At 35.3% G+C, this 23297-nt stretch overlaps 1 protein-coding gene across 3 annotated transcripts in view; it reads left to right on the forward strand.

Moving 5' to 3' along the window:
- LOC149533953 (truncated transcription factor CAULIFLOWER D-like) overlaps nucleotides 1-23297 on the forward strand; it is a 200568-nt gene that overhangs the window by 121766 nt on the left and 55505 nt on the right. For all 3 annotated transcript variants that reach the window (XM_089804711.1, XM_089804710.1, XM_089804709.1), the window contains exons 4-5: nucleotides 20973-21034; nucleotides 21134-21233. In XM_089804711.1, coding sequence (XP_089660837.1) covers nucleotides 20973-21034; nucleotides 21134-21233 — 162 coding nt within the window. The remainder of the gene's footprint in view (nucleotides 1-20972; nucleotides 21035-21133; nucleotides 21234-23297) is intronic.

Below are 23297 nucleotides of genomic sequence, written 5' to 3' on the forward strand. Positions count from 1 at the left end.
TCCATGTATTGTAGGTGCAGATAAGTCTATCTAACCTATTTCTTGTTGTTCTACAGTAGCAACTTTTGTTTCCACTATGCTATTCTCTATAGTATTAATCTTGGAAATTTTATGAACCTTGTTAGATGTATCTTCTTTCATTCAGAGAAAAGGTTGTACATTAGTGACTAGAGGGATGATAGAAGGTGGTTCTTGTGGATTCACCTTTTCCCTTGCAACATCAGTCACTAACTTTTTCAGCTTATCCATGCTGACCAAAACATGATTATCACAAAGTTTGTCCTGCAATGTAGATTGCTCTAATATCGTCTTCAAATGATCTTCAGTAAGGGAATTCATTTTTTGAGATGATAGATCAGAAAAATCCTTGACATTTACTATTTTAGTAGTCTCACTTGTGACATGTGGAGGACTAACACTTGGCAATTGTGTGTCTTACACGCTCTCGTCTTATGGCTGCTCTACTTTAGATGTTGTCTTGTTATCTACCTGCATTTCTATTCCTCCTCCAATACTGTCAACTTCATCATTATCTTCTTCATCATCCTTCACTTCAATTGATGCTTGTTCTCGTTCCTTAACTATAGTCAACCCACAAGTGAGTTTCCACATTTGTGTGGACTTCTTAACAATATCCTCATTATTGCTTTGCAACATTCTAAAAGCTCTGTATTTAGGTGTGAACCTAACTTTATATTTCTTTATAGCCTTAGCAATATATACCTTATTTAGTTCAAGCATCAATTGGGCTAGAGATGTTCCTCTAATTTTTTTTCGCCAATTCTAGACAATAGTGCCATTTCTACTCAACTCTATCATATAGACTCTTTGGCATTGAGTTGGCAAGTGCTAGTGGAGTTGTCTTGAATTTTTCCATCATGGCATATATGGTCTCCTCCACTTGATTTTTCTCTACCTTACCCAAATCATCAAAATCTACATGTGTAAATCCTGATAGGTCTAAACTATTCTTAACATATTCACATAAATTTTCAAGATCTAAAAGAGGAATATGATTCACAACCTTAAATTGGCTATTGTCATCTGGCTCTATTTTATCCTTATCAGAATCTAATTGTGCAACATATTTTCTTCTTGCTCTTGACCTCCTTGTTATGCTTGTTTTGTCTTTTCCTTGGGCTTTTGGGTTATTGCACATGTAATAGCTCTTTTAGTAGGTTCAGTAGGCTTGGGATGACTCGACTTAGCTACCTTCTTAGCTTTAGTCACTGGTTAAGCCTTAGCCTTCATCTTCTTTTGCTCAGTAGGAGTAGGTTCTTCCTTGGCTTCTTCTCCCTTGGGACCTTCAATCTCCTCCTCTTCTTGGTCTTCTCTCATACCCTGAGTTAATGCAAGTGATGCTTGTGGTTGGTTTTCTACTTCCTCTTCATCCTCCTCTTCTTCTTCTTCTTCCTTCTCAACACCCTCTTCAAAATTAGCTTTTAGTTTTTTTACTATCTTATCCTTTTACTTCACGGTAGAGGCAGTCTTTAATTCCAATGTAATTTTGGACTTTACCATCTCATAATTTCCAAATACCTTTGCAATTTTATCTACCTCTTCTGCTAGTAAAGTTGTAGCTGCAGAGGCCTCATCCACATTTATTTCATAAACTGAGGGTCTCAACCATCTCAACCTTGGTGTAGTAGCTTGTACAAATGTATAATTAACACCCATGAGAAAACATACATCATCATAGTGTTTCTCACTAAGGATAGTGGTATTCTTAATCTTTCCTTCATTGGCTTGTAGAAGTCTTAAAAATAACTTGTCATCAAAGATTCAAAATTCTCTCCTAATTGCCTCAATGTACTCACCAATCTGTACTGCTACTGATTTGTTGGTTTTCCATTCCATAGTGTCAAATGAGGGGAATGTGTTTTTCACATAAAAGAATATAAAAACCAAAATAGAACCAAATTTACATTGTCCACTCTTTGTCTTTATGATTTCTCTAAGATTCTCCATCAATTGTTTCAATTGTAGCTCTGCTAGATCATATGTGTGATCTTTCTTTACAATTTTGTATCCCACATCCATAGATATATAGGGCACACTATTTAATATACTAGATTGATAGAACTTGTGTGATATAACCCTTACAACAAATTTTACCAGAGGATCAATGATTGTGGCAATTGTCATGCATCTCTTGTTCCAAACAGCTCCAATATTTTTCTGAATCACTTCCTCGAAATCACTTCTCAGTGTCTTAGGCCAATCTAGGGTTTTGTAAATAGTAACCCTAGGGATAATTTTCTTAGCAATTTTGATAGCTCCATTGTGTAGCGATAATGAACCATCATATCTATGGCTAAGGACTATCCTAATCTACTCTGTCTTGAATACATTCAGAAAATCTAGGTCTCGTGTTAATCGCTTCCTCTCAATTATTTTGAACTCTTCCTACAAAACACCAATATCACAGAGTTTGTTGTATGCTTCCCTAATCTCCATATCACCAGTGCTACCAATTTTAAAATTATACCATTTTCTTACATCTTGTACCATTATCACATTTGGTGGAATCATCATCAATGCACCAGGAGGGTCTTTCTTGTATGCAATATTAGGAATAGCTTTGAAAATGGATTGCTTGACCTCACTACTCACTAATTGAACATTCAAAACTTCCTTTCGCTCTACTTTCTTTGAACTAGATGCCATATAATGTGAAACTAGAGTTTATGAAATTTAAACTACGTAGCTTGGCTCTGGATAAATACCTTATGAAATCTAATGAACTAGTGTAGAATTAGTGCTAAAATCTTCTGCAACTGCTTGGAATGAATTTCTAGATCGCCTTCTCTTCTTCTTGCTCTTTCTCGAATTTGAAATCATAAAAATGAGATAAAATTGATCAAAAACCCTTTGAAAACCTTGTAATTAATGCTTGAGTGCTTACACAACTGTAAGCTCAATATCAACCAATTTTAGGCTCACTCAGCAACCACTACGAGCTCGGCATCAACTAGCTAGTTTGTAAGCTCGACATCTTCTAGAATTTTACTTGACACACATAGGAAATATTTCATGCTTGGCAACAACATGAAAAACTTAAAGATTTATCTTGCATTTCTAATAACATCCTGCATCTTTATTCATTTTAATGTAATATTTTTAGCACTGAGTCATTTTGGAATTGATGTATGATATAACCTTTAAGTATTAGTCCCACATACCTCTTGATTGCCTAGTTTGATGAGGTGTGATCACTTGACCCATTGAGTGAAGTGATCCCTTCTTCATTTGATGTACTACAATCATCCTTTCTCTTCCATGTCTTGTTCATTTCATCTTTGATGTGTTCAAAATCTGCCTTGCCTTTGCTTTTATCAAAGTCACAACTTGGCACTTTTGACCTAGTTGGACAATATCTACTGATGTGACCAGTCTTCAACTAGCTAAAACATGTAGTTTGATTCAACCACCTTTTGTAGTTACCACTGAAGTGTGTCCAAATACAATTCTCAAGAACATGTCCATATTCTTGACAATAATGATAGCTATATCTTATATTATAATCCAAGTTAGAAGAGTTACCAATTTTCCTTACCTTTGTTTGCCTATTTGATGAACACATGGGTTTGGATTTGCATTCAAAAGCTCTATGTCCATACTTCTGATAGTTGTAACAATGTCCTTCAAATCTTTGTGTATGTATGGTCTTGGTTTTTCAATCATATACCTGATGACCTTGCTTGTTGCACTTATGGTAGTGAACCATGTTCTTAGGCTTGACATTCTGATTTGTAGACTTGCTCCTGCACACATTTGCAGTATGTCCTTTCTTATGAAAATTATGGCAAGTCAGTTTAGAGTTCTTACCTTTGTTGTTCCTTTCTTCTGCACTTTTGGATGACTCTCCTTCTTTAGCTTGTGTATCCCAGTCCAAATGTATCATATTGGATCTTAATAGTTGCTCAAAGTATTTGATGGCTTCATTTTTCTGGTTGAAACTTTTTGAAAAAAATTTCCCCCTCTTTAGGTCACTCTGCAATTGTTCATTCTGCAAATTTAATGTAGTTATCTCAATGTCCTTGACATTCAATTGATAATTGGCATTCATTATTTGACTTAGAGTATCCAATTGCATGTTACAAATCTTGGTTAGTTCTAATGATTTTTATTCCAGTCTGTTGGCCAAAACTCTTTTGTCTTCTTGAATCATAGCTTTGTAGTCCATGGCTTTCTTCTTTTGTTTAGTCACCTCACAATGCAGTATAGCTTGTGATTCTTTCTCTAACTTGAGATTTTTGATTTCCTCGACTTGGGCTCTATTCTTTTCCATTAGATCTACAACTACTACATCAAATTTGTTGGAGTCTCCATCTACAAATAGTTTAGTAGTGTCTCTCTTTGTATTATGTGTCATTCTCCACAATAGCAATTTGGTTTCTTCGCTACAAAGAATTATTTAGGTCTTCTCTTGCTTGATCTAGTTGATGTAGAATGAGTTGTATTTCAACTCCCTAATTCTCAGTAGCCTTTCCCAACTTGTAGACTTCCATTTCAAGATCTTTCCTCAAAGTTGCAAAGATTCTCTTTTAGAGAACCAAGCTTTGATACCAATTGTTGGAATTACAATAGGAAAGGTAAACTTCTGGGGGGGTGCGAACTAGTAGTTTAAACTTGGACCCATAAAACTTTCACCACACATCTATCTCATACATTCAATGAGTAAACTAAAATAACATGTAAAACATATACATCTAAAACATGTAAACACATAAGCAATCATATACATCACACCATATATGATTACCCAGAAACCCTCCAATGAGAATGTAAGACTAGGGTAATGGATGACACCCACAAATTTTCACTACTATATTAATAAAGTGTATCCAATGAAGGTTACAATTTTTTGACCATTAAACATGATCTACCCTGTAGAAGTTCTACCCTGTTAAAGGCTTACAAGACCATGTTAGAAGTGTGCCTTGCAAAAGGACTTTAACTTACAATTAAGTAAACACTTTGTTAGAGGATTTCATATAGCCAAATAGGACTTTTGGGTTAAGAGATCCCTATGGATATGGTACTATTATAGAAGAACCTAGAAGAATCTCTTGTGCAGATCGATATCCTCACTTAGGAGTGACATAACTTGAAAGAATGATATGAAGATACAAAATACTACGTTGATAAGCTAAAATGACAAGATTGGCCATCTCAAATCTAGAAAGGTATCTAAAGATTCAATTAAGGATAGTGATGAAGTTTCAAGATTGATGAAAGAAAATATGATTCTAAAACATGAGTTGAAGATCACTAAACTAAAGTTAAGTTTCAAGAAAGATGATAGAAAAACTCTTGAAAGGAGACAACCTAGATTAAGAAACAATTACAAAATTTATGTTCTAGTAGTGAGAAAATTTATGTTAAGACTAGTTTTGGATATTTTATTGGAGAAAATTCAGCCAAGAAATGTGAAGTGAGAAAAGAACTAGATCTACTTGTTGAACATCTCGAATGTAAGAAAGATTACTAGAATAATATTGATAAAGTGAATTTGAAGATGAATCAAAAGAAGTTGAGCAAGAAAATCAACTTGAGAAAACTAATGAACCTAAGAAACTTGAACAAACTAAATCACCCAAGGAAATAAGGTATTCTTTTAAGGTTATATGCTTTGCATGTAATAAAATTGGTCATATGAAAAGAGATTGTACATATAATTCATTCAAACCTATTTCTAATTTCTATTGTTATAATTGTCATGGTTTTGATCATAGAGAAATTGATTGTAAGAAACCTAAATTTGAAAGAAATAGTATAATAGTAGAATGTTGAGAGGTACTAACCCTGTAGGAGAAAGGAGATCCAATGAAGGACTAATGAAGAAAAGAGTAATATTATGTGTTACAGATATAACAAAATTGGACACATTGCAAGAAATGATAGAGCACCTGTTAACCAGCTTGAAACTACTTATGAAAAAAATGCACTAGTATGTTAGTTAGATAATAACTTTAGTCATATAGAAAGATTTTGCAAAGTGGATATGAGGAACATTAACAAGAATCCAAATTTTAGAAGGAACACCAACATAAAATTCAAAAGTAATGATAGTAACAATAACACTCAAAAGGATGAGTTGAGTGACCATGCAAAAGAATTTAAAGAAGTATTTGTCAAAGCCAAAGATCCATCCAATTCATATGTATTATTAGAAGAGAAGTCACTTGATGCGGTTGAAGGAAGACTGAAGTCAACAATTATATAATTATTCATCCTATTAAATTACACATCCTTTATAACTAGAATAGAGTTAGAATGACAAAAAATGTAGATGGAAAATTATGAATTGTGTAGTTAGTATGAGGTACATCATGGTGACTTTAAGGTATGGTTAAGAGGACATATGATTTGGAGACCATATGTTTGAGCGTAAAAGAGAAAAAGTCTACTAGTAATTAGAATTGACTTTTTATAAATTGTCTACTGATGGAAATGTAAGAGGAGTAACTGAGAGGCGAGGCGTGAATAAGTCACCATAAAAAATAAATACAAGTCCCTTAGATGTCAACAATTTTTTTTACATAACAATCCAAATTCTTGCTTTGCTCAGTTAGAACTAGATATTTATTGTAACTTGGTTAACGAACCAGTTTTGATATATTATTGTATATTAACCTTTTATAACTTAGTTGCAAAACAATAAACCATAATGAAAATAACATGAACACATGAGACACCAAGATTTAATGCAGAAACCCAATTTCAAAAAACCACCAATACAATTAGTTATAATTTTTCACTCTTTTGAAGTGATCCCTATTTGGAGCCAACCCTATCAAAGGTTACAAAATACATGGTTAAGTGTGACCCTATTGGAGGTTTTAAATCACCCTATTAGAAGTTGTCTTGTTATAAGTCTTTATACACTTCAATCAAGAAATGCCACCTTGTTAGAGGATTTACAAAATGATTATTAAGCCAACTATTTTAAGGGATTTCTTCACTGCTACAATTGTTAGAGAGTAACAATGGTTCACTTAATTTTTTGAAATAAATGAATTTGTAAATTTAGATCACTATTCTAGCTTGACCTCAAGATCCTTCTTGATAAGATGTTTCTTTGCATTTTAACTTTCACACTTCCTGCTCTTCCTCGTTTGTGCTCAAATATCCATCTCTTTCATACTAAACTTGACACTCATCTTGTCCTCGCGATTTGACCTTTCTTATATATGACAAGCTAAAAAAATCTGTCTTGAAAACCCTTTCAAAATATTAATAGAAATCTATTTCTTTAGCTTGGATTAAGCAAACAATTAACAAAAGTAATTTGTTGCCAGTCAGCTAACACTAGACTAAAGACTTGGTTAATACTAAACTTTCTTTGATGACCAACCAAACTCAGTTAACGCTATCTACTTTGATGACTGATCGAGCTCGCTTATCATTCTTTGAAGAAATGAGGAAAGAATTTGAAATGTCTATGTCTAGAAAATTTAAATTCTTTGTGGGTTGACTGACCGAGCTCGCTTATCATTCTGTGAAGAAATGAGGAAAGAATTTTGAAATGTCTATGTCTGGAAAATTTTAATTCTTTGTGGGTCAACAAGTTAATTAGATGATGAATGGGATATTTATCACTCAATCAAAGCACATTAGGGAAACATTAAATGTAATTTGAATGGAAGAGTCCAAACTACTTGGTACACCTATGTCTATTGGACATAAGATCTCAAAGGATGATGATTCAAAGGAGGTGACCAAACTATTTATAGATAAATGATTGGGGAAATTTAGTATGTGGTTCACAGAAGACTTGATATTGCATTGGCAATTGGAATAGTTCCAAGATTTTCTACTAATCCTAAAGAAAATCGCATGATGACAATCAAAAATAATTTTGAGATATCTAAGAGGACTTGAAGATTATAGATTATGGTACAAGAAAGTAGGAAATCTTGAATTAAGAGCCTTCACTGATGTAGATTGGGCATGAATCATTAATGATAGAAAAAGTAGTAGTGGAGGAGCATTATTTCTTGGAAAGAGGCTAGTGTCTTGGACAAGTAAGAAGAAGAATTGTATTTTTCAATCCATAGCACAAGCAGAGTATGTTGCTACAACAATAAATTATTGTAACATAATGTGGATCAAGTAGTTAATGTTAGAAATTAAGGACAAAATCAAGGAACCAGTGCTTATCTATTGTGATAACATAAGTGAAATCAGTCTATGCAAAAATCTAGTGATGCACTCCAAGAAAAAATACATTACAGTCAAATATCATTTCCTAAGGGAATCGGTTCAAGTCAAAGAGGTGAGATTTGAATATGTAAACACCAAGGAGAAGATAGGATATGTATTCACCAAAGCTTTATCTTAGGATGCATTCATTTATCTTAAAGGTAAACTAGGATTTATTCCCCTCCCCATTGCTCACTACAGAAAAAGTTAGTGAGGCATCAACCAAACTCTATTAAAGATCAATCAAGTTGATGCAATATAATATAGAGAATATTGCATATGAATCAGTACTCAAGGTGCATTATAATTTTAGATTTCTGAATCCTTTGGAAATTGATGTCAAAGATGAGATTTTAGTGTCAACATAGAAAAGTGATAAGATTGAGGGAAAGTCTTAATAATGGAGTCTACAGCTAAGAGGGAGAAAATGATAGGAAAGAAGCAAAGACAAATCCATGTAGAACCTCAGAGGAAGGTAGTATGGATTATGAATCAAAATTAAAATAAGGATATTACAATTGCTCATACTTTCCTCTGTTTATATTGACATATTGTGTAGTTGTCAATGCTAAAGAGGGATTTTGTTGGAACCAATTATTCAATTATATATTGTCATTTATGGTACACAAATGCCAAGATTTAACTTAGCATAATTAATATAAGCCAAACTCAACCGAGCACAAAAGAAGATTTCAGTTTCAACCAAATAGAATTCAATTTGAACTTAGTTTGGTTAGTCTACAAAGAAGTTAGTGTTAACCAAACTTGGTTGGTCACCAAAGAATATAGTGTTAATCGAGTTTAGTCAATCATCTAGAGCAAACAAAGGGATGAATAACTAGGGCCAAAGACTCACCTAGCTATTCAAACCACCCTCCAAGAGTTAACATGTTGAAAGAAAACACAAGGAACAACAACCAAAGGAGGAGAAATACTTTTATTGATTCTTCAAATAGTCAAAATACATGCCCAACTATAAGGCCTTCTAGGTTATGACCAATTACAAATACATTCACATTCAACGATCCAACTGCAAATTCTCACTTTTAGTTCTGCTCTCCCATCTCCCCCAAAAAACTTGCCTAACTCTAAGCCTAAACACTCTATATATACTTGCCAAAATGGCTTACAGATTATTCTAGAACATTAGATAAGAGGAGGACTGACCCAAAAATGTTCTAGACACATCCCAAGAAAAGATCTTAACATAAATGACACGATCAAAATAAATCCCGCAAGTCAGGTTATAGAGATCATGTCCAAATACTGACACTCGGCATACACTGGATAATTCAGCACATGAAGAGTCACTCATCATATGCTAGATAACTCGGCACATGAAGAGTCACTCGTTATACACAAGATAACTTGACACATGAAGAGTCACTCGACATACACTGGGTAACTCGAAGTATGAAGGAATCGCTATAGTAACTCAGCACATGAAGGAATTGCTACAGTAACTCAACACATTAAGGAACTACTAGGAACATGAAGGAACTGAACTGCTAGGCACATGAAGGAACTAATAGGCACATGAAGGAACTGATAGGCATGTGAAGGAACTGAATTACTAGGCACATGAAGGAACTATTGGGCACATGAAGGAACTGCTAGGGAACTACTAGGCACATGAAGGATTTGCTAGAGTCTTCATGCAGTACTAAGTGTCTTTTCTTTCCAACCTACTAATTTCCTTTGGAGCCTTTCAAGTATCATGTTCTAGAACTAGTTGCTAAATTCATGCACAATGAGAGGAAGGCCTAGATAAGTATCTGGGAGAGGCTATGTACCGACCTAGAATATAGGTGACCCAATTTTGCAAAAGACCTTTTGTACTAAAGAACTAGAATTTATTTTTCTTATAATTGATATGTTGGCCTCTGGCCTAGGCATACTAGTCAAAGATAACATTCCATTGTCTAGCCTTGATTATAGAGGAGATATGAAACAAGAAGATACAATCAAAAAAAAATTGGATGACCTTTGAGGGGGGAATGCAATTAGCTTAATTCCTTTAAGAGAACCTCAACTTTTGATGTGAAATTTCTTTCAAGAACCTCCACAACCATGATGAATATGTAACATGATAAGGGGTCTCCTTTCCTTAGACCCCTTCTTGAGGAGAAGGGACCCCAAGGAGTTCCATTTTCAATAATAGAGAACTAAACCATGCTGATCATATTTTTGAAAAGCTTAATAACCTTTCTATTAAACCCAATCTTTTCCATCACTCTGAGGAGTAAGTACCAATTTACATAGCAAATAGGCTTTTGATATGTCAAGCTTTAGAGCCATCCCAAGTTTCCAACTCTTCTCCATAGAATGAATTATCTTATTAGAGGAGATATCCTTTTTGAGAAGGGCTTATGAATCTATTAAGTAGTGGTTTGATGTTGTTTGTTAGAGTTTTAGAGAAAACTTTGTAGACCATGTTACACAAGCTTATCAGTCAGAAGTTTGCAAGAGTCTTAGGTTCTTGAATTTTAGAAACTAAATCAATGAATGTCTTGTTGAAACTATATAGGAATTTCCTCATTCTAACAAAGTCCCTCACATCTTTGGTGAGGTCCATTTTAATAAGCTCTCAAAAAAATTGGAAGGAGGGAGCAGGGAAGCCATTTGAACTAGGAGCTTTATAAGCTTTCATAATAAAAACTACTACCCTTAGCTCCTCTTCATGAACTAGGGTAATGAGTAGCTCATTGTCAGCATTGTTTAAACTAGTAGGTTCTCCCTACCCTCACCAAAAATATTCATATTCTGGTTGCCCAAAGTATCCTTAAAGAATAGTGCGTACTACATTCCAACCTCTTCAAGTTTGGAGAGATGTATTGTTGCCATCAATTTGGGTGGTAATAGTATTTCTCTTATGGTAGGCCAACACTGATCTATGGATGATCGAGGTGTTTCTGTCTCCTTCCATCTAACACTTAATTCTGAAGTGTTTCTTTGAATAAATTTCCTTCCGCTTAATGTTTTCCTTCCATTTTTTCCTCCATTTTTCTTCCTCCGGGCAATCTTCAACAGTGGACCTTAGAATAGACTTGGGTTTCACAAAGTCACAATACCTCCTAAGGCACCATTAGCTTTCGCATAGTGAAAGTCCGCACCTAGCCAAATGTTTTTGACAATGTCAGCAAAATTATTACTGAGCAATAGTTGTTTCACAATGAACTACTTCTAGGGGCTGTGCAATCCTTGAATGTTCCAGTAGACTTTCATTTATTAGTTCTCCTTTGGGATATTTCCAAAGTGGAATTCTTTCCTCTAGAAATTTCCATATCTATAGCTTTTATTCTTGTTGATCTTCCATTATGTCTTCTCACCTTGGATTCATTTCCCAAATATGCTTCGGGGTTCCCACACTTTTTTCTACTGTGCTACTAAAAAGTAGAGTTATTCTCCTTAAAGAGAAACTCATCCTTGGTTATCATAACTAAGTTAGGTCATCCCTACCAGTGGTGTGAACTATAACATTCTCGATGTCATTGATCTCTATAACCATAACCATGGGATGTTTCAGAATCCCTTCCTCAACTATTTCTCTTTGTCCCTGGGTAGTTTGTACTCAAGCATAAATTTATATTGTTTCATCAGTGTGCCCTATTGTTTTGCATTGTTGTATAGAAATTGTTTGATATATTGTATTGGTGCACTTGTAGCAGTCACACCTTTTTCTTTAATTTTGTGCTTATGAACTATCGTGGCTCTGAATATGCTATAATCATTATCCTCAAAACTCGTAATTTTAAGGTAGAAAACAACATTGAAACTCATCTCAAATTAACCTTGTGGTCTTTCTTCAACCTTCTCTTTTGTGCACTCATGCACATGGAATTGTCATTTCTCATTAAACTCCATTGTCTCGGTACATCTCCCTTTGATGTCCATGTTACAATTGTCATAGCTTCTCTGTTTGTATTGATTAATTTTTAATTACAAGGACACCAACACATCCTTTTGTATTTCCTATGATAATGCATGTTTTGTTGAAATTTTTAAATTATTAAATGCAAATAGACATTTTCTCTTGGAGCCAAACGCCCACCTACCACCCTAACCATTTCAGAAATATTAATGTTCGGTAGGTGAGTTTCAAATTCGGAAAAGAGGGGGAAACATTTTGAAGGGAGACAAAAGGAATGTTTATTGATTCATTCGCATGGTTTAGCAATTGAAGGAGTTAAAAGAGTTGCAGAGTAGAAAAGGAAGAAAAAGAAATCGATCAGCAGATCTAGTCATGAGAGTGCAAAAGATAGAAGGAAGTTTGTTCTCATGTCTTCAGTTGCGCGTGTTTCCTCTTTTCATTCTATAAGTTCATTTGTTATTGGATTTGTCTTGTGAAGCAGTGATTGCTCCAAGTATTTTTGTATGCAACCATTAGAGCTGCAAGTTTAAAGTTTTAGGTTTTACCAGTTTGAAGATTTTAGGGTTTTCTAGTTGAAGCTAAATGCTCTCAAATTTTTTAATAGTTTTATCATATTTGAATAGAAAGCAAGCAAGCATGCAGGCATACATATCTTTGTTGTTCTTCTCTTATTCATTATTGCATGCTTTGCATTTGAGAAGTTCTTTGTTGAAATCTTCTTCCTTCAGCTCTCTGCATTTTAATGGCAGTTTGTCATTTTGCTCACTTGGTCTAGTCTAAGACTAAGTTTCCTCTCTGCAGTTGTTACTAAACTCACTCAACATCCTCTTCTTTCGAGCACCACTTTGTAGTGGTTACTAAGCTCACTCGGCATTCCTTGCTACCAAGCTCACTTCGCATACTCTTGTGCCAAGTTCACTTGGCTTCCTCCAATGCCAAGCTTACTTGACACCCTCCTACCACTCGGCATCCATTGATATCGAGAAAAACTGCCAGTCGGCACCTTCATGTGCTGAGAAAAACTGGCACTCGACAATAGTTGTTGCAGAGTGAAATTCTATGGTTGTGATTTTATTTTTCACATGGTATTAGAGCTTTGAGGCCCCACATCCATAATGAGTTAGGGCATTTGTTTTTATGGGATATTGGACGTGGTAAGAGATACAAGAAAGATATGGAAGTAGGCATTGTCCTTTAATGAACAAAATCATGATACATGGGCAAAGAAATTGAAAACTATAATGGTTGCAAATGATTTGTGGGAGTTTGTAATTAATGGGTTCAATGATGTGACAGACCCAACTTAGTGTGCTACCCTTACCAACAATCAAAAGAATTAGCTGAAGGAGTCAAGGAGAAAGGATTCAAAGACATTAAGTTTGATTGAGGCAGCAATGATAGAGACAGTCTTCCCCAAGATTGCAGCAAAAATTTACGCAAAGGAAGCATGGGACATCCTTGAGACAAACTTCAAGGGAACTGATAAGGTCAAAGTAGTGAAGGTACAGATGATCAAAAGAGAGTTTGAGAAACCTCAGATAAGGGACAATCAACCTATTGCAGAGTTTAGCTCATGAATCTCCACTTTGATAAACTAGCTCAAATGAAATGGAGAAGACTATGATGAGCAGAGAATTGTAGAGAAGATACTGAGGAGTTTGCCTCAGAAATATGACAATCTTGTCATGACCATAGAAGAAGCAAAGGACCTCACCACATTGACCATGGATGAGTTGATGGGAACTCTTCAAATCGATGAGCACCGAATAAACAGATCAACAACTACTTCCCAAGAGCAATCTTTCAAGGCTCAAAAAAATTCAAGAGCTAGGGGGAGAGGTAGAAATAGCTCTGGTAGAGGCTCAAGAAGTAGAGGTCATGGAAGAAATGGTCAGAGGAATGCTAGTGCAGAAAGCTCAGAAAGAGCAAGCAACCAAGAGGGAGCAAGCACCTATCAAAATAGCTCTAGAGGAGGTAAAAAGAATTATAACTCCAACAAAAGCAATGTTGAATGCTATTACTGTCATAAGTATGGGCATTATGCAAGTGAATACAGGAAGAAATAGGGTGATCAGTAAAAAAAAAATTTGCTAATGTGGCTAATGTGGACATGGGAGATGCAAACAATCCCACAGCCTTCATCAGGTGTAACATTGGTGAAAAAGGAAGCCCTAAGGTATGGTACCCAGACAGTAGTTGTAGCGACCACATGAGTGGTAATGAAAGTCTATTCTCTTTCATTGATAAGACTTTTAAGTCTGAAATTAAGATGGGAAATAATGGAACTATTCCCATAATGGGCAAAGGATTTGGCATGGTCCGCACCAAGCAAGGTGAGAAGAAGGAGATACAAAATGTGTATTTTGCCCCTAGTATGGAGCACAACTTGATGAGTGATGGATAACTCATTCAAAATGGATACAAAGTTCTGATGGAAAATGACAAGTGTGTCATTTATGAGAAGAATGTGAGTAATAGATTACTTGCAACAGTGCAGATGACAAAGAACCAGATGTTCCCATTGAAAATAGAGACATGTTTCTCTTTTCAAGTCAATGCTACACCCCCCAAGCATGCATGTACAGTAGTACACTAGCAATCAGCTCTTAGAAGCATGATTGAAGACCCCTCCAAGCTTTGGCATCTCAGGTATGGACATCTTAGCTTTGCGAGTTTAAATTTTTTGTCCAAGAAAAGAATGGTAAATGGTTTTCCAAGCATTGTAGATTCATATGACAAGTAAGAGGCTTGCATATTGGGTAAGCAACATAGGCTTCGCTATTATTCTAGAAATTCTAGAAGGGCTAGAGCACCATTAGAATTGGTGCATTCTGATTTGGTAGGCCCTATGCAAACTACTCCTATTGGGGGGAGTACTTATTTTATGACATTCATAGATGATTTCAGTTGTAGGACATAGGTGTATTTGTTAAAGAATAAATCTGAAGCATTTAACAAATTTGTAGAATTTAAGCCCTGGCTGAAAAAGAATGTGGACACTATGTTAAGGTCCTTAGATCAGATAGAGGAGGGGCGAATACCTCCAATATGTTTGTAAATTTTGGTAGGGAAAATGGCATAAGAAAAGAGCTTACAACCAACTATACTTTGTAGCAGAATGGAGTGGCTGAGAGAGAGAACAAGAACATTGTTGAAATGGCTAGAAGCATGACGAAAGCAAAAGTGCTCCTGACTAAATATTGGGGAGAAGTTGTGGCAACAACAGTATATTTGATCAATAGGTGTCCTACAATATCAGTTTGCGACAAGATACCTCTTGAGGCTTGGTCAAGGAACAGATGGATAGTTGAGCACTTTAGAGTGTTTGGATGTGTAGCATATGCACATGCGCCAAAAGAGAAAAGGAAAATGTTGGATGACAAAGGTCTGAACTACACCTTCACAGGGTATAGCTCAAAATCAAAGGCTTATAGATTGTATGATCCAATTAACAAGAAGATCATTATTTCAAGAGATGTGGAATTTCTTGAAAATCGGTCATGGGATGGCTCAGTAGATGAATCCTCAAGCACTTCAAGTAAAGTGCCTACTATTGAAGAGGAACAAGATGACATTGATGATTAGCAAGAAGATAGAGAAACAAACATGGATTGCAAACAAAGGCAAAAAGGGAAGCAACCCTCAACATGTTGAGCAACAGCTCCAAGACATCAAGACAACCTCGAGCTAGTATGCAAAATAGTAGCAGCAACAATACTGAAAATTCAGATCCCACTCTCGCCTCCCTATTGCCAAAAAAGACTAGAAGTGTAAGGGAGATGTACCAAGAAGAAAGGCATGAAGAAGATTATGATGAGAATGTAAATTTTGTACTATTTTCTCATAGTGACCCAATTTATTTTGAGGAAGCTATGAATGAAGAGAAATGGTGTAATGTTGTGGATGAGGAAATAGATGCTATTGAAAGAAATGAGACATGGGAGTTAACTACATTGCCTCCCAAGAAACAAGTAATTTGAGTGAAATGGGTGTATAAGACTAAGTACAATACCGAATGAAAAATAGATAGGCATAAGTCACGTTTAGTGGTCAAGGGGTACAAGCAGCAGTATGGCAGAGATTATGATGAGACATATGCCCCAGCTACAAGAATGGAAACCATGTGTTCTGTCATAGCAATTGCAGCCTAACACAAATACTAGGTATATCAAATGGATGTGAAGTCCACCTTCCTAAATGGTGTATTGAAGGAAGAAGTTTATGTGGAGCAACCACCTAGTTATGAAGTTGCAAGTGAAGAACACAAAGTGTATAGATTAGAGAGAGCTCTATATGGGCTCAAGCAAGCTCCAAGGGCATTGTACAATAGGATTGACTCATATTTGATGAGCAACAACTTGAGCAAATGTGATGGGGAGCCTACACTTTACATCAAGGCAACGAATGGTAATGTGTTGATTGTTGTCTTGTATGTAGATGATTTAATTTTCACTAAAATTGATAATTTCTTAATTGGTGAGTTCAAAGTGGCCATGAAAAATGAATTTGAAATGACAGAGTTAGGTCTCTTGAAGTACTTTCTAGGCATAGAAGCAAAACAAATGCATGATGCCATGTTTATCTCTCAAGAAAAGTATGCAAGGCAGATCTTGAAGAGATTTAAAATGCAGAACAATAAGGTAGCCCCAACACCAACAGCAGTAGGTCTGAAGTTGAGCAAGGAAGATTGCAGAAAAAGTATGAATCCAATACTATACAAGAGTATGGTTGGAAGTTTGATGTATTTGACTACAACTTGGCCTGACATAATGCATGCAGTAAGTTTAATTTCTAGATTTCTGAAAACAACGAAGGATTCCCTTTAGCAATTAGGAAAAGGGATCCTAAGGTATGTGAATGGTACGAAGGGATTTGGAATTTTGTATAATATAGTAAATGATTTCAAGTTGGTGGGTTATATAGATAGTGATTGGGTTTGAAGTTTAGATGATAGGAAGAGCACTTCTAGATACATGTTTCATATGTGATCAGGTGTGATTTCATGGGAATCCAAGAAGTAACCTATTATTGCTCAATCTATAGCAGAGGCTAAATACATAGTAGCAACTGCAACAACATATCAAGCTATTTGGTTAAGGAGAATCTTGGTAGATTTGAATGAAAGGCAAGAGGATGGAAACATAGTTTATTGTGACAACATCTCATCAATTCCATTGTCCAAGAATCCAATATTCCATGTTAGAAACAAGCGTATTGTGATCAGATATCACTTCATCAGAGAGTTGGTGGAGAATGGAGATATCCAAATGGAATTTTGCAAATCTAAGCAGTAGCTAGCAGACGTTTTTACTAACTCATTTGGTATTGGAACTTTTGTACACCTAAGAGAGAGTCTTGGTGTAGTTGATGTGGATCAACAGTGATCCTTGTTTTGTTTGTCTTGGGACAAAGGGGGAGTGTTGAAATATTAAATGCAGATAGGTGTTTGCCCCTGGAGCCAAATGGCCATCTACCACCCTAACTGCATCATAAATATTAATGCTTGATAGGTGAGTTTCAAATTTGGAAAAGAGGGGGAAAAGATTTTAAAGGAATACAAAAGTAATGTTTATTGATTCATTCGCATGGTTCAGCAGTTGACAGAGTTAAAAGAGTTGTAGAGTAGAGAAGGAAGAAAAAGAAATCAATTATCAGATCTACTCATCAGAGTGCAGAAGAGAAAAGGAAGTTTGTTCTCATGTCTACAATTGCACGTCTTTCCTCTTATCATTCTATAATTTCGTTTTTTATTGGATTTTTCTTGTGAAGCAATGATTGCTACAGGCATTGTTGTATGTAGCCATTAGAGCTGCAAATTAAAATTTTAGGTTTTACCAGTTTGAAGATTTTAGGGTTTTCTGGTTGAAGCCGAATGCTCCTAGATTTTGTAATAGTTTATCATATTTGAATAGAAAGAAAGCAAGCAAGGAGACATACATATCTTTGTTGTTCTTCTCTTATTCATTATTGCTTGTTTTAGATTTGAGAAGTTCTTTGTTGAAATCTTCTTCTTTCAGCTCTCTGCGTTTTAATGGCAGTTTGTCATTTTGCTCACTTGGTCTAGTTTTAGATTGGGTTTCCTCTCTATAGTTTTTACCGAGATCACTTGGCATCCTCTTCTACCGAGTACCACTTTGTAGTGGCTATCAAGCTCACTTGACATTCCTTGCTGCTGAGCTCACTCGGCATACTATTATGCCGAGTTGCTCTTTGTTTGCTGAGTTCACTCAGCTTCCTCTTGTGCCGAGCTTACTCGACACCCTCTTGCCACTCGGCATCCATTGGTGTCAAGCAAAACTACCTCTTGGCACCTTCATGTGCCAACAATAGTTGTTGCTGAGTGAAATTCTAGGGTTGTGATTTTTTTTTCGCAAAAATGTAGTGTACTTGCTCATGAAGTGCCCACATGAACACTTGTGAGTTCTTTCTTTATGATGTATTTGTATGTCCATGGTTCACATTGGTTTTAGATTCATTCACCATATTTGCTTGTAACATTACTATATTTTTTTTGTGCAATGTAAGTTTTCTATCCTTATTTGTGTATATCGAATGTCCCTCATGTTTCAAAGTTTACATTTGATAGGAGCTCCATCTTTCTGTTTTGTCTTAATAAGAGCTTTCTAGGTCTCTCATTATTATTGCTTCATTATTATCATGGTAGCCATGTATCTGTGATTTTGTAATATGGATGCACAATTCTACTGTAAATTGAGAAAACCGTCATTTTATTGTTGGAATATTAATTGCAATTGACATTTGCCCCTGGAGTCAAACACCCACCTACCACCCTTGACGGATTGTAGAACAGACAGAAAACATGAATGCGGTAGGTGAGTTTTCAAATTTGGAAAAGAGGGGGAAAATATTTTGTCAAAGACAAAAAGGTATGTCTCTCTCTCATTCAGTCAGTAGAAGTTGAAGTTCAGCGGAGCAGAGAATATTAGAAGTTGCAGAGAGAAAAGAAGTGATTAGTAGATCCAGTCGTCAGAATGCAGAGATAGAAGGAAGTTCATTTCGTGCCTGCAGATGCACATGTTTCTTCTTTGGTCATTCTATAAGTTTATTGTTTGTTTGATTCGATCTATATAAGTAGTGATTGCTCCAGGCATTATTATATGCAGCCATTGGAGCTGCAAGTTTAAAGTTTTGAAGTTTGAAGTTGTTTAAAGTTTTAGGATTATTTTAGGGTTTTCTGTTTGAAGCCGAATGCTCCTAGATTTTGTAATGATTTAATCAAAGTTAAATAGAAATCAGGAGGCATACTTGAATCCATTGCTCTTCCCTCATTTGTTGCATTCAGGAAGGTTATTGCTGAGTGTTTCAAGCTTTGGGTGTTTGGTTTTAATGGTGAAAATATTCACGTCATAAGTCTGCTCTCGGTCTTGTCTTTGTTTGAAGTTTTTATCTCTGCATTTTTTGCCGAGCTTACTCGGCACCTTCTTCTATCGAGCGTCACCCTGCAGGGGTGACCGAGCTCACTCGGCATCTATTGGTGCTGAGTTGTTCTTCTTCTACCGAGCTCCACCCTCCTGTGGCTACTGAGTTCACTCGACATCCACACTACCGAGCTCACTCAGGAGCCATTGGTACTGAGTTGTTCTTCATTTGCCGAGCTCACTCGGTACTCTCCTACCACTCAGTTTATTAGGGTGGCCAGTGAAAATTTTAAGTTGTGATTTTATTTTATTTTATTTTATTCACATTTATTTCTATGGATACACACATGTTATCAAAAAAATGTCAACATGATTGTCTTTTTATGCTTTTCACGTCAATCAGATGCATTGGCACTCAATGCCTGTCATTTGTCTAGTTTGCTAATGGCTTTTGTCGCTTACAAAACTTATCCTTCCATTGACGGTGTGGTCTGTCATAAACATTCTTATAGCAACAAAGATAATAAATTTCAAAACAATATTTAGTCGAACAAAACTCTTGAATGTATGATCAAAAATATTGTATGAAGTGAGAATATATGGAACTTCATAAACCCTGCCGTGAGCCAAGATGGAGCAGACTAGAAAGAACAAACCGTCTACCCAATAAAAGTACAGCACAGACCTGGAGGTTAGAGAATGACCGTCATATTAGGCGTCTGATAACAATAACTTATCTTCGAAACTTCCTACAAATTTGTAGGTTCCAGCATCTCAACTTCCATGTACATGTGGCCTTAAAATTCTGGAATAGAACATCAACTGGTTTCATCCTGCGATGAAGGCTTTGCAGACTAGTTCAACATTATAACACAAAAAAACTCTATCTCATTTCTTGCTAAGTGCCCTCAAACTCCAAGATGAACTTTTCAACATAAAGTACGGATTTGACCATGTGATATTTCATTTTCCCAATTATCCCTAATGGAGCCAAGTCTAGAAAAGACCTCTTTAAAAATATTTAGCATAACTGAAAATTAGCCTCATGATTTAAATTATTATTTTATCCCCAAAACAGCTTTAGTGGCTAAATTAGTATAAGAAGCTAAAACAGATCAACAGCCCTTGAAAAAAAATTGTTTGATAATCAAGAGTGACACCCCACAAAACCATAGCTTAATATGACTAAAATTGGGTAAGAATAATTAATTAATTACATCAAAATAATAAATACAATAAAATTATACCTTATACTTATTATAATAATTTATATAAAAAAAAAATATTTTTTAATATTATCAAATCAAATCTTTTATTCTTCATTATGTAATAGCATAACTTTTTATTATCATGTTATATCAATAATTTAAACTACAATATAATTTTGATATGTTTTATTTGAATTTAATATCTTTATATTGATATGTAATAGAAATCCTACCATAATATTTCATGTAAAATTACAAAGTATATGAGCCTTTAAGATTTTACTAATTTTTTGAAATTACTTTCAGCTTGATAATCAAGATTTTGGAAGGATGAAACAAAAAACAGAAAACATCAACCAGAGGTTAAGGTAAAGCATAAGTAGACATTATTAAATATCATGAACTTAGCTTTTATTGTATGAAAACAATTTTCTTTAACCTAAGTTTTGTTTGTTGGTTTTACATAGGCATATGGATGGAGAGGACCTCCGAGAGTTAACTCTAAAAGAGTTACAAACACTAGAACAAATGTTGGAAGGTGGTTTGCAAAACATTCGATCAACAAAGGTACAATATTATTGTATATTATTCTAAACTAAATTAGCCCATTAATCAAGAGTGGTCAAGTAAATGTGGCTTCACATTGGGCATATGTCTAGTCATGTAAACTAATAATGACTCTAACATACCACTACATACTAGTAGAGAAGGTGGTCAAAAGTGTAAAAAGAGAAATTGCGTTAGGTATAAGGCAACTAAATATCAAGAAGGTCTTCAATCTACCAAGGGTGGATCAATATTTATAAATTACTTATGACATGGAAAACTGTTGGTATAGGGAGAATGATTCATAAGCAAGAGAACTAGTACAAGGGAAGTACCTCATCGCTAGGTCACCATTGAGCCAAATTGGTGGGAAGTTCAACATGACCTAATGATACATGATCAATGATATTGGCTACCTATCTTCCTATTAAATTATGTCTATTAGAGAAAAAGTTGTTAAGAGGATTAGGCCAAGAGAAGAACCACTAGATGATTACAAGTTCAGTGAAGAATTTGTTTCATTTTGAAGATATCAATGCTTTGAAAAATAGGAAAATATGTGGTAAAGTCTAGATGGATGCTTGAATAGTTTGAGGTACTATAGGACTGGAGAAGCTATACCTTGATAAGGGCTATGAGGCATTTCATGTAGAGATGGTCTGCCCAATAGTTTGGGGAGATCTGAAAGTTTGGAAGCTTGGCATCATCATGAGACATTTCATGTGGAGATGGTGTGTCCAACGGTGTTTCAAAGCTAGATGATCGCTGCATAACTATGAGAATGTCTTACTCATCTATGACGTATTTTCAAAATATAACTTCTACATAGTGTTTCCTTTAGTTTTCACATTAAGTGGGAGTGTTAGATTTAATGTTCCAACTAGTCAATAAATAATTGTTGGACATGTGGCAAACCTTGTTGATTTTCCGGCAACACAAGTTTAGTTTAGGTGTGAATCAAAGAGTTCTAGTTTGAATCAAGCTCTTCTTGTAGATTTGTTGAGTTAGGTGTCCATAAGTTTTAGTTAGTGTCAAGTTTATGTGTGTGTTGCCAATCATGAATTAATTTGTTGTCAATCTAATTAGCAGTCTTTTAGGAATATTATTGAGTCAAGCTATTGTATAAATAGGAATCTATTTTTCAATAGAATAACAAGCTGAATGTTCTTTCTTCTTGTCATTTCTACTACTATTTTATTTTTGTAATACTCCTATGTTGTGAACCTCCTAGCTGCAAGGCCAACAAATTATTCTAGTTTGGTTAAAAGAGGGAGTATGCAAGATGAAAATGCATGGTTGTACATAGTCTACCACCAAATTTTCAAGAAGAGGCTTCCTTTTAAAAGGCTCAAATACATATCGGTTAATGATGGATTCATCTTTTCTATCATTTAGGTTGTCGATTGAGACTATGCTAAGAGAATGTTAGTATAAGTAGAAACTCATATCACAAATAGATGCTTACTGCATTTAGTTTAACACATTCTATTATATTTGGGTAGTTGGTACTCTTCTGTGCCTGAGAATGCTCCCTCCTTATCCATCAAGAAGATTCTTACTATTGGAGATTGCAAGGCAACTAACCTCAACTTATGACAGGGTGTAGACATAGCCACTTTCAACTCTAAATGGGATTAATAATCATTAGATGATTATACATCAGGTAGCCAATACTTCAATAATATTGGTATGGTACATGTTGTAGGGAAAAAGTTCATACCACAGTGGGCAATTGAAGATCACTAGATGAACTATGTAGATGACTATGATGTGTAGATTAGGGACTATCATAGGATGAGTCTACAACTTGCACAAAAGGTGCTTAATTTGGAGTTACCTCTAAAAGTGTGGAACAAGGACACTCATGATTTATTGGACCCACTATATAGTAGGGACAAGATCTATGAGTGAACCATTAGGAATCCAGAGATCTATTGAGAGGAGAATTATGATATCCATCATAGGGCTCGACATGTTATACAACTAACTAGGGAATGTGTTAGGAAACCTTTTGTCTTGGATATAATTCCCTAAGCTTTGACTTTACAAGCCACCGCCTGACCAAAGAAGAGTAAAGGAATGAAG

This window comes from Cupressus sempervirens, chromosome 10 (assembly GCF_028749045.1).
Source record: "Cupressus sempervirens isolate cs-2001-9-10 chromosome 10, ASM2874904v1, whole genome shotgun sequence".
Lineage (NCBI taxonomy): Eukaryota > Viridiplantae > Streptophyta > Pinopsida > Cupressales > Cupressaceae > Cupressus > Cupressus sempervirens.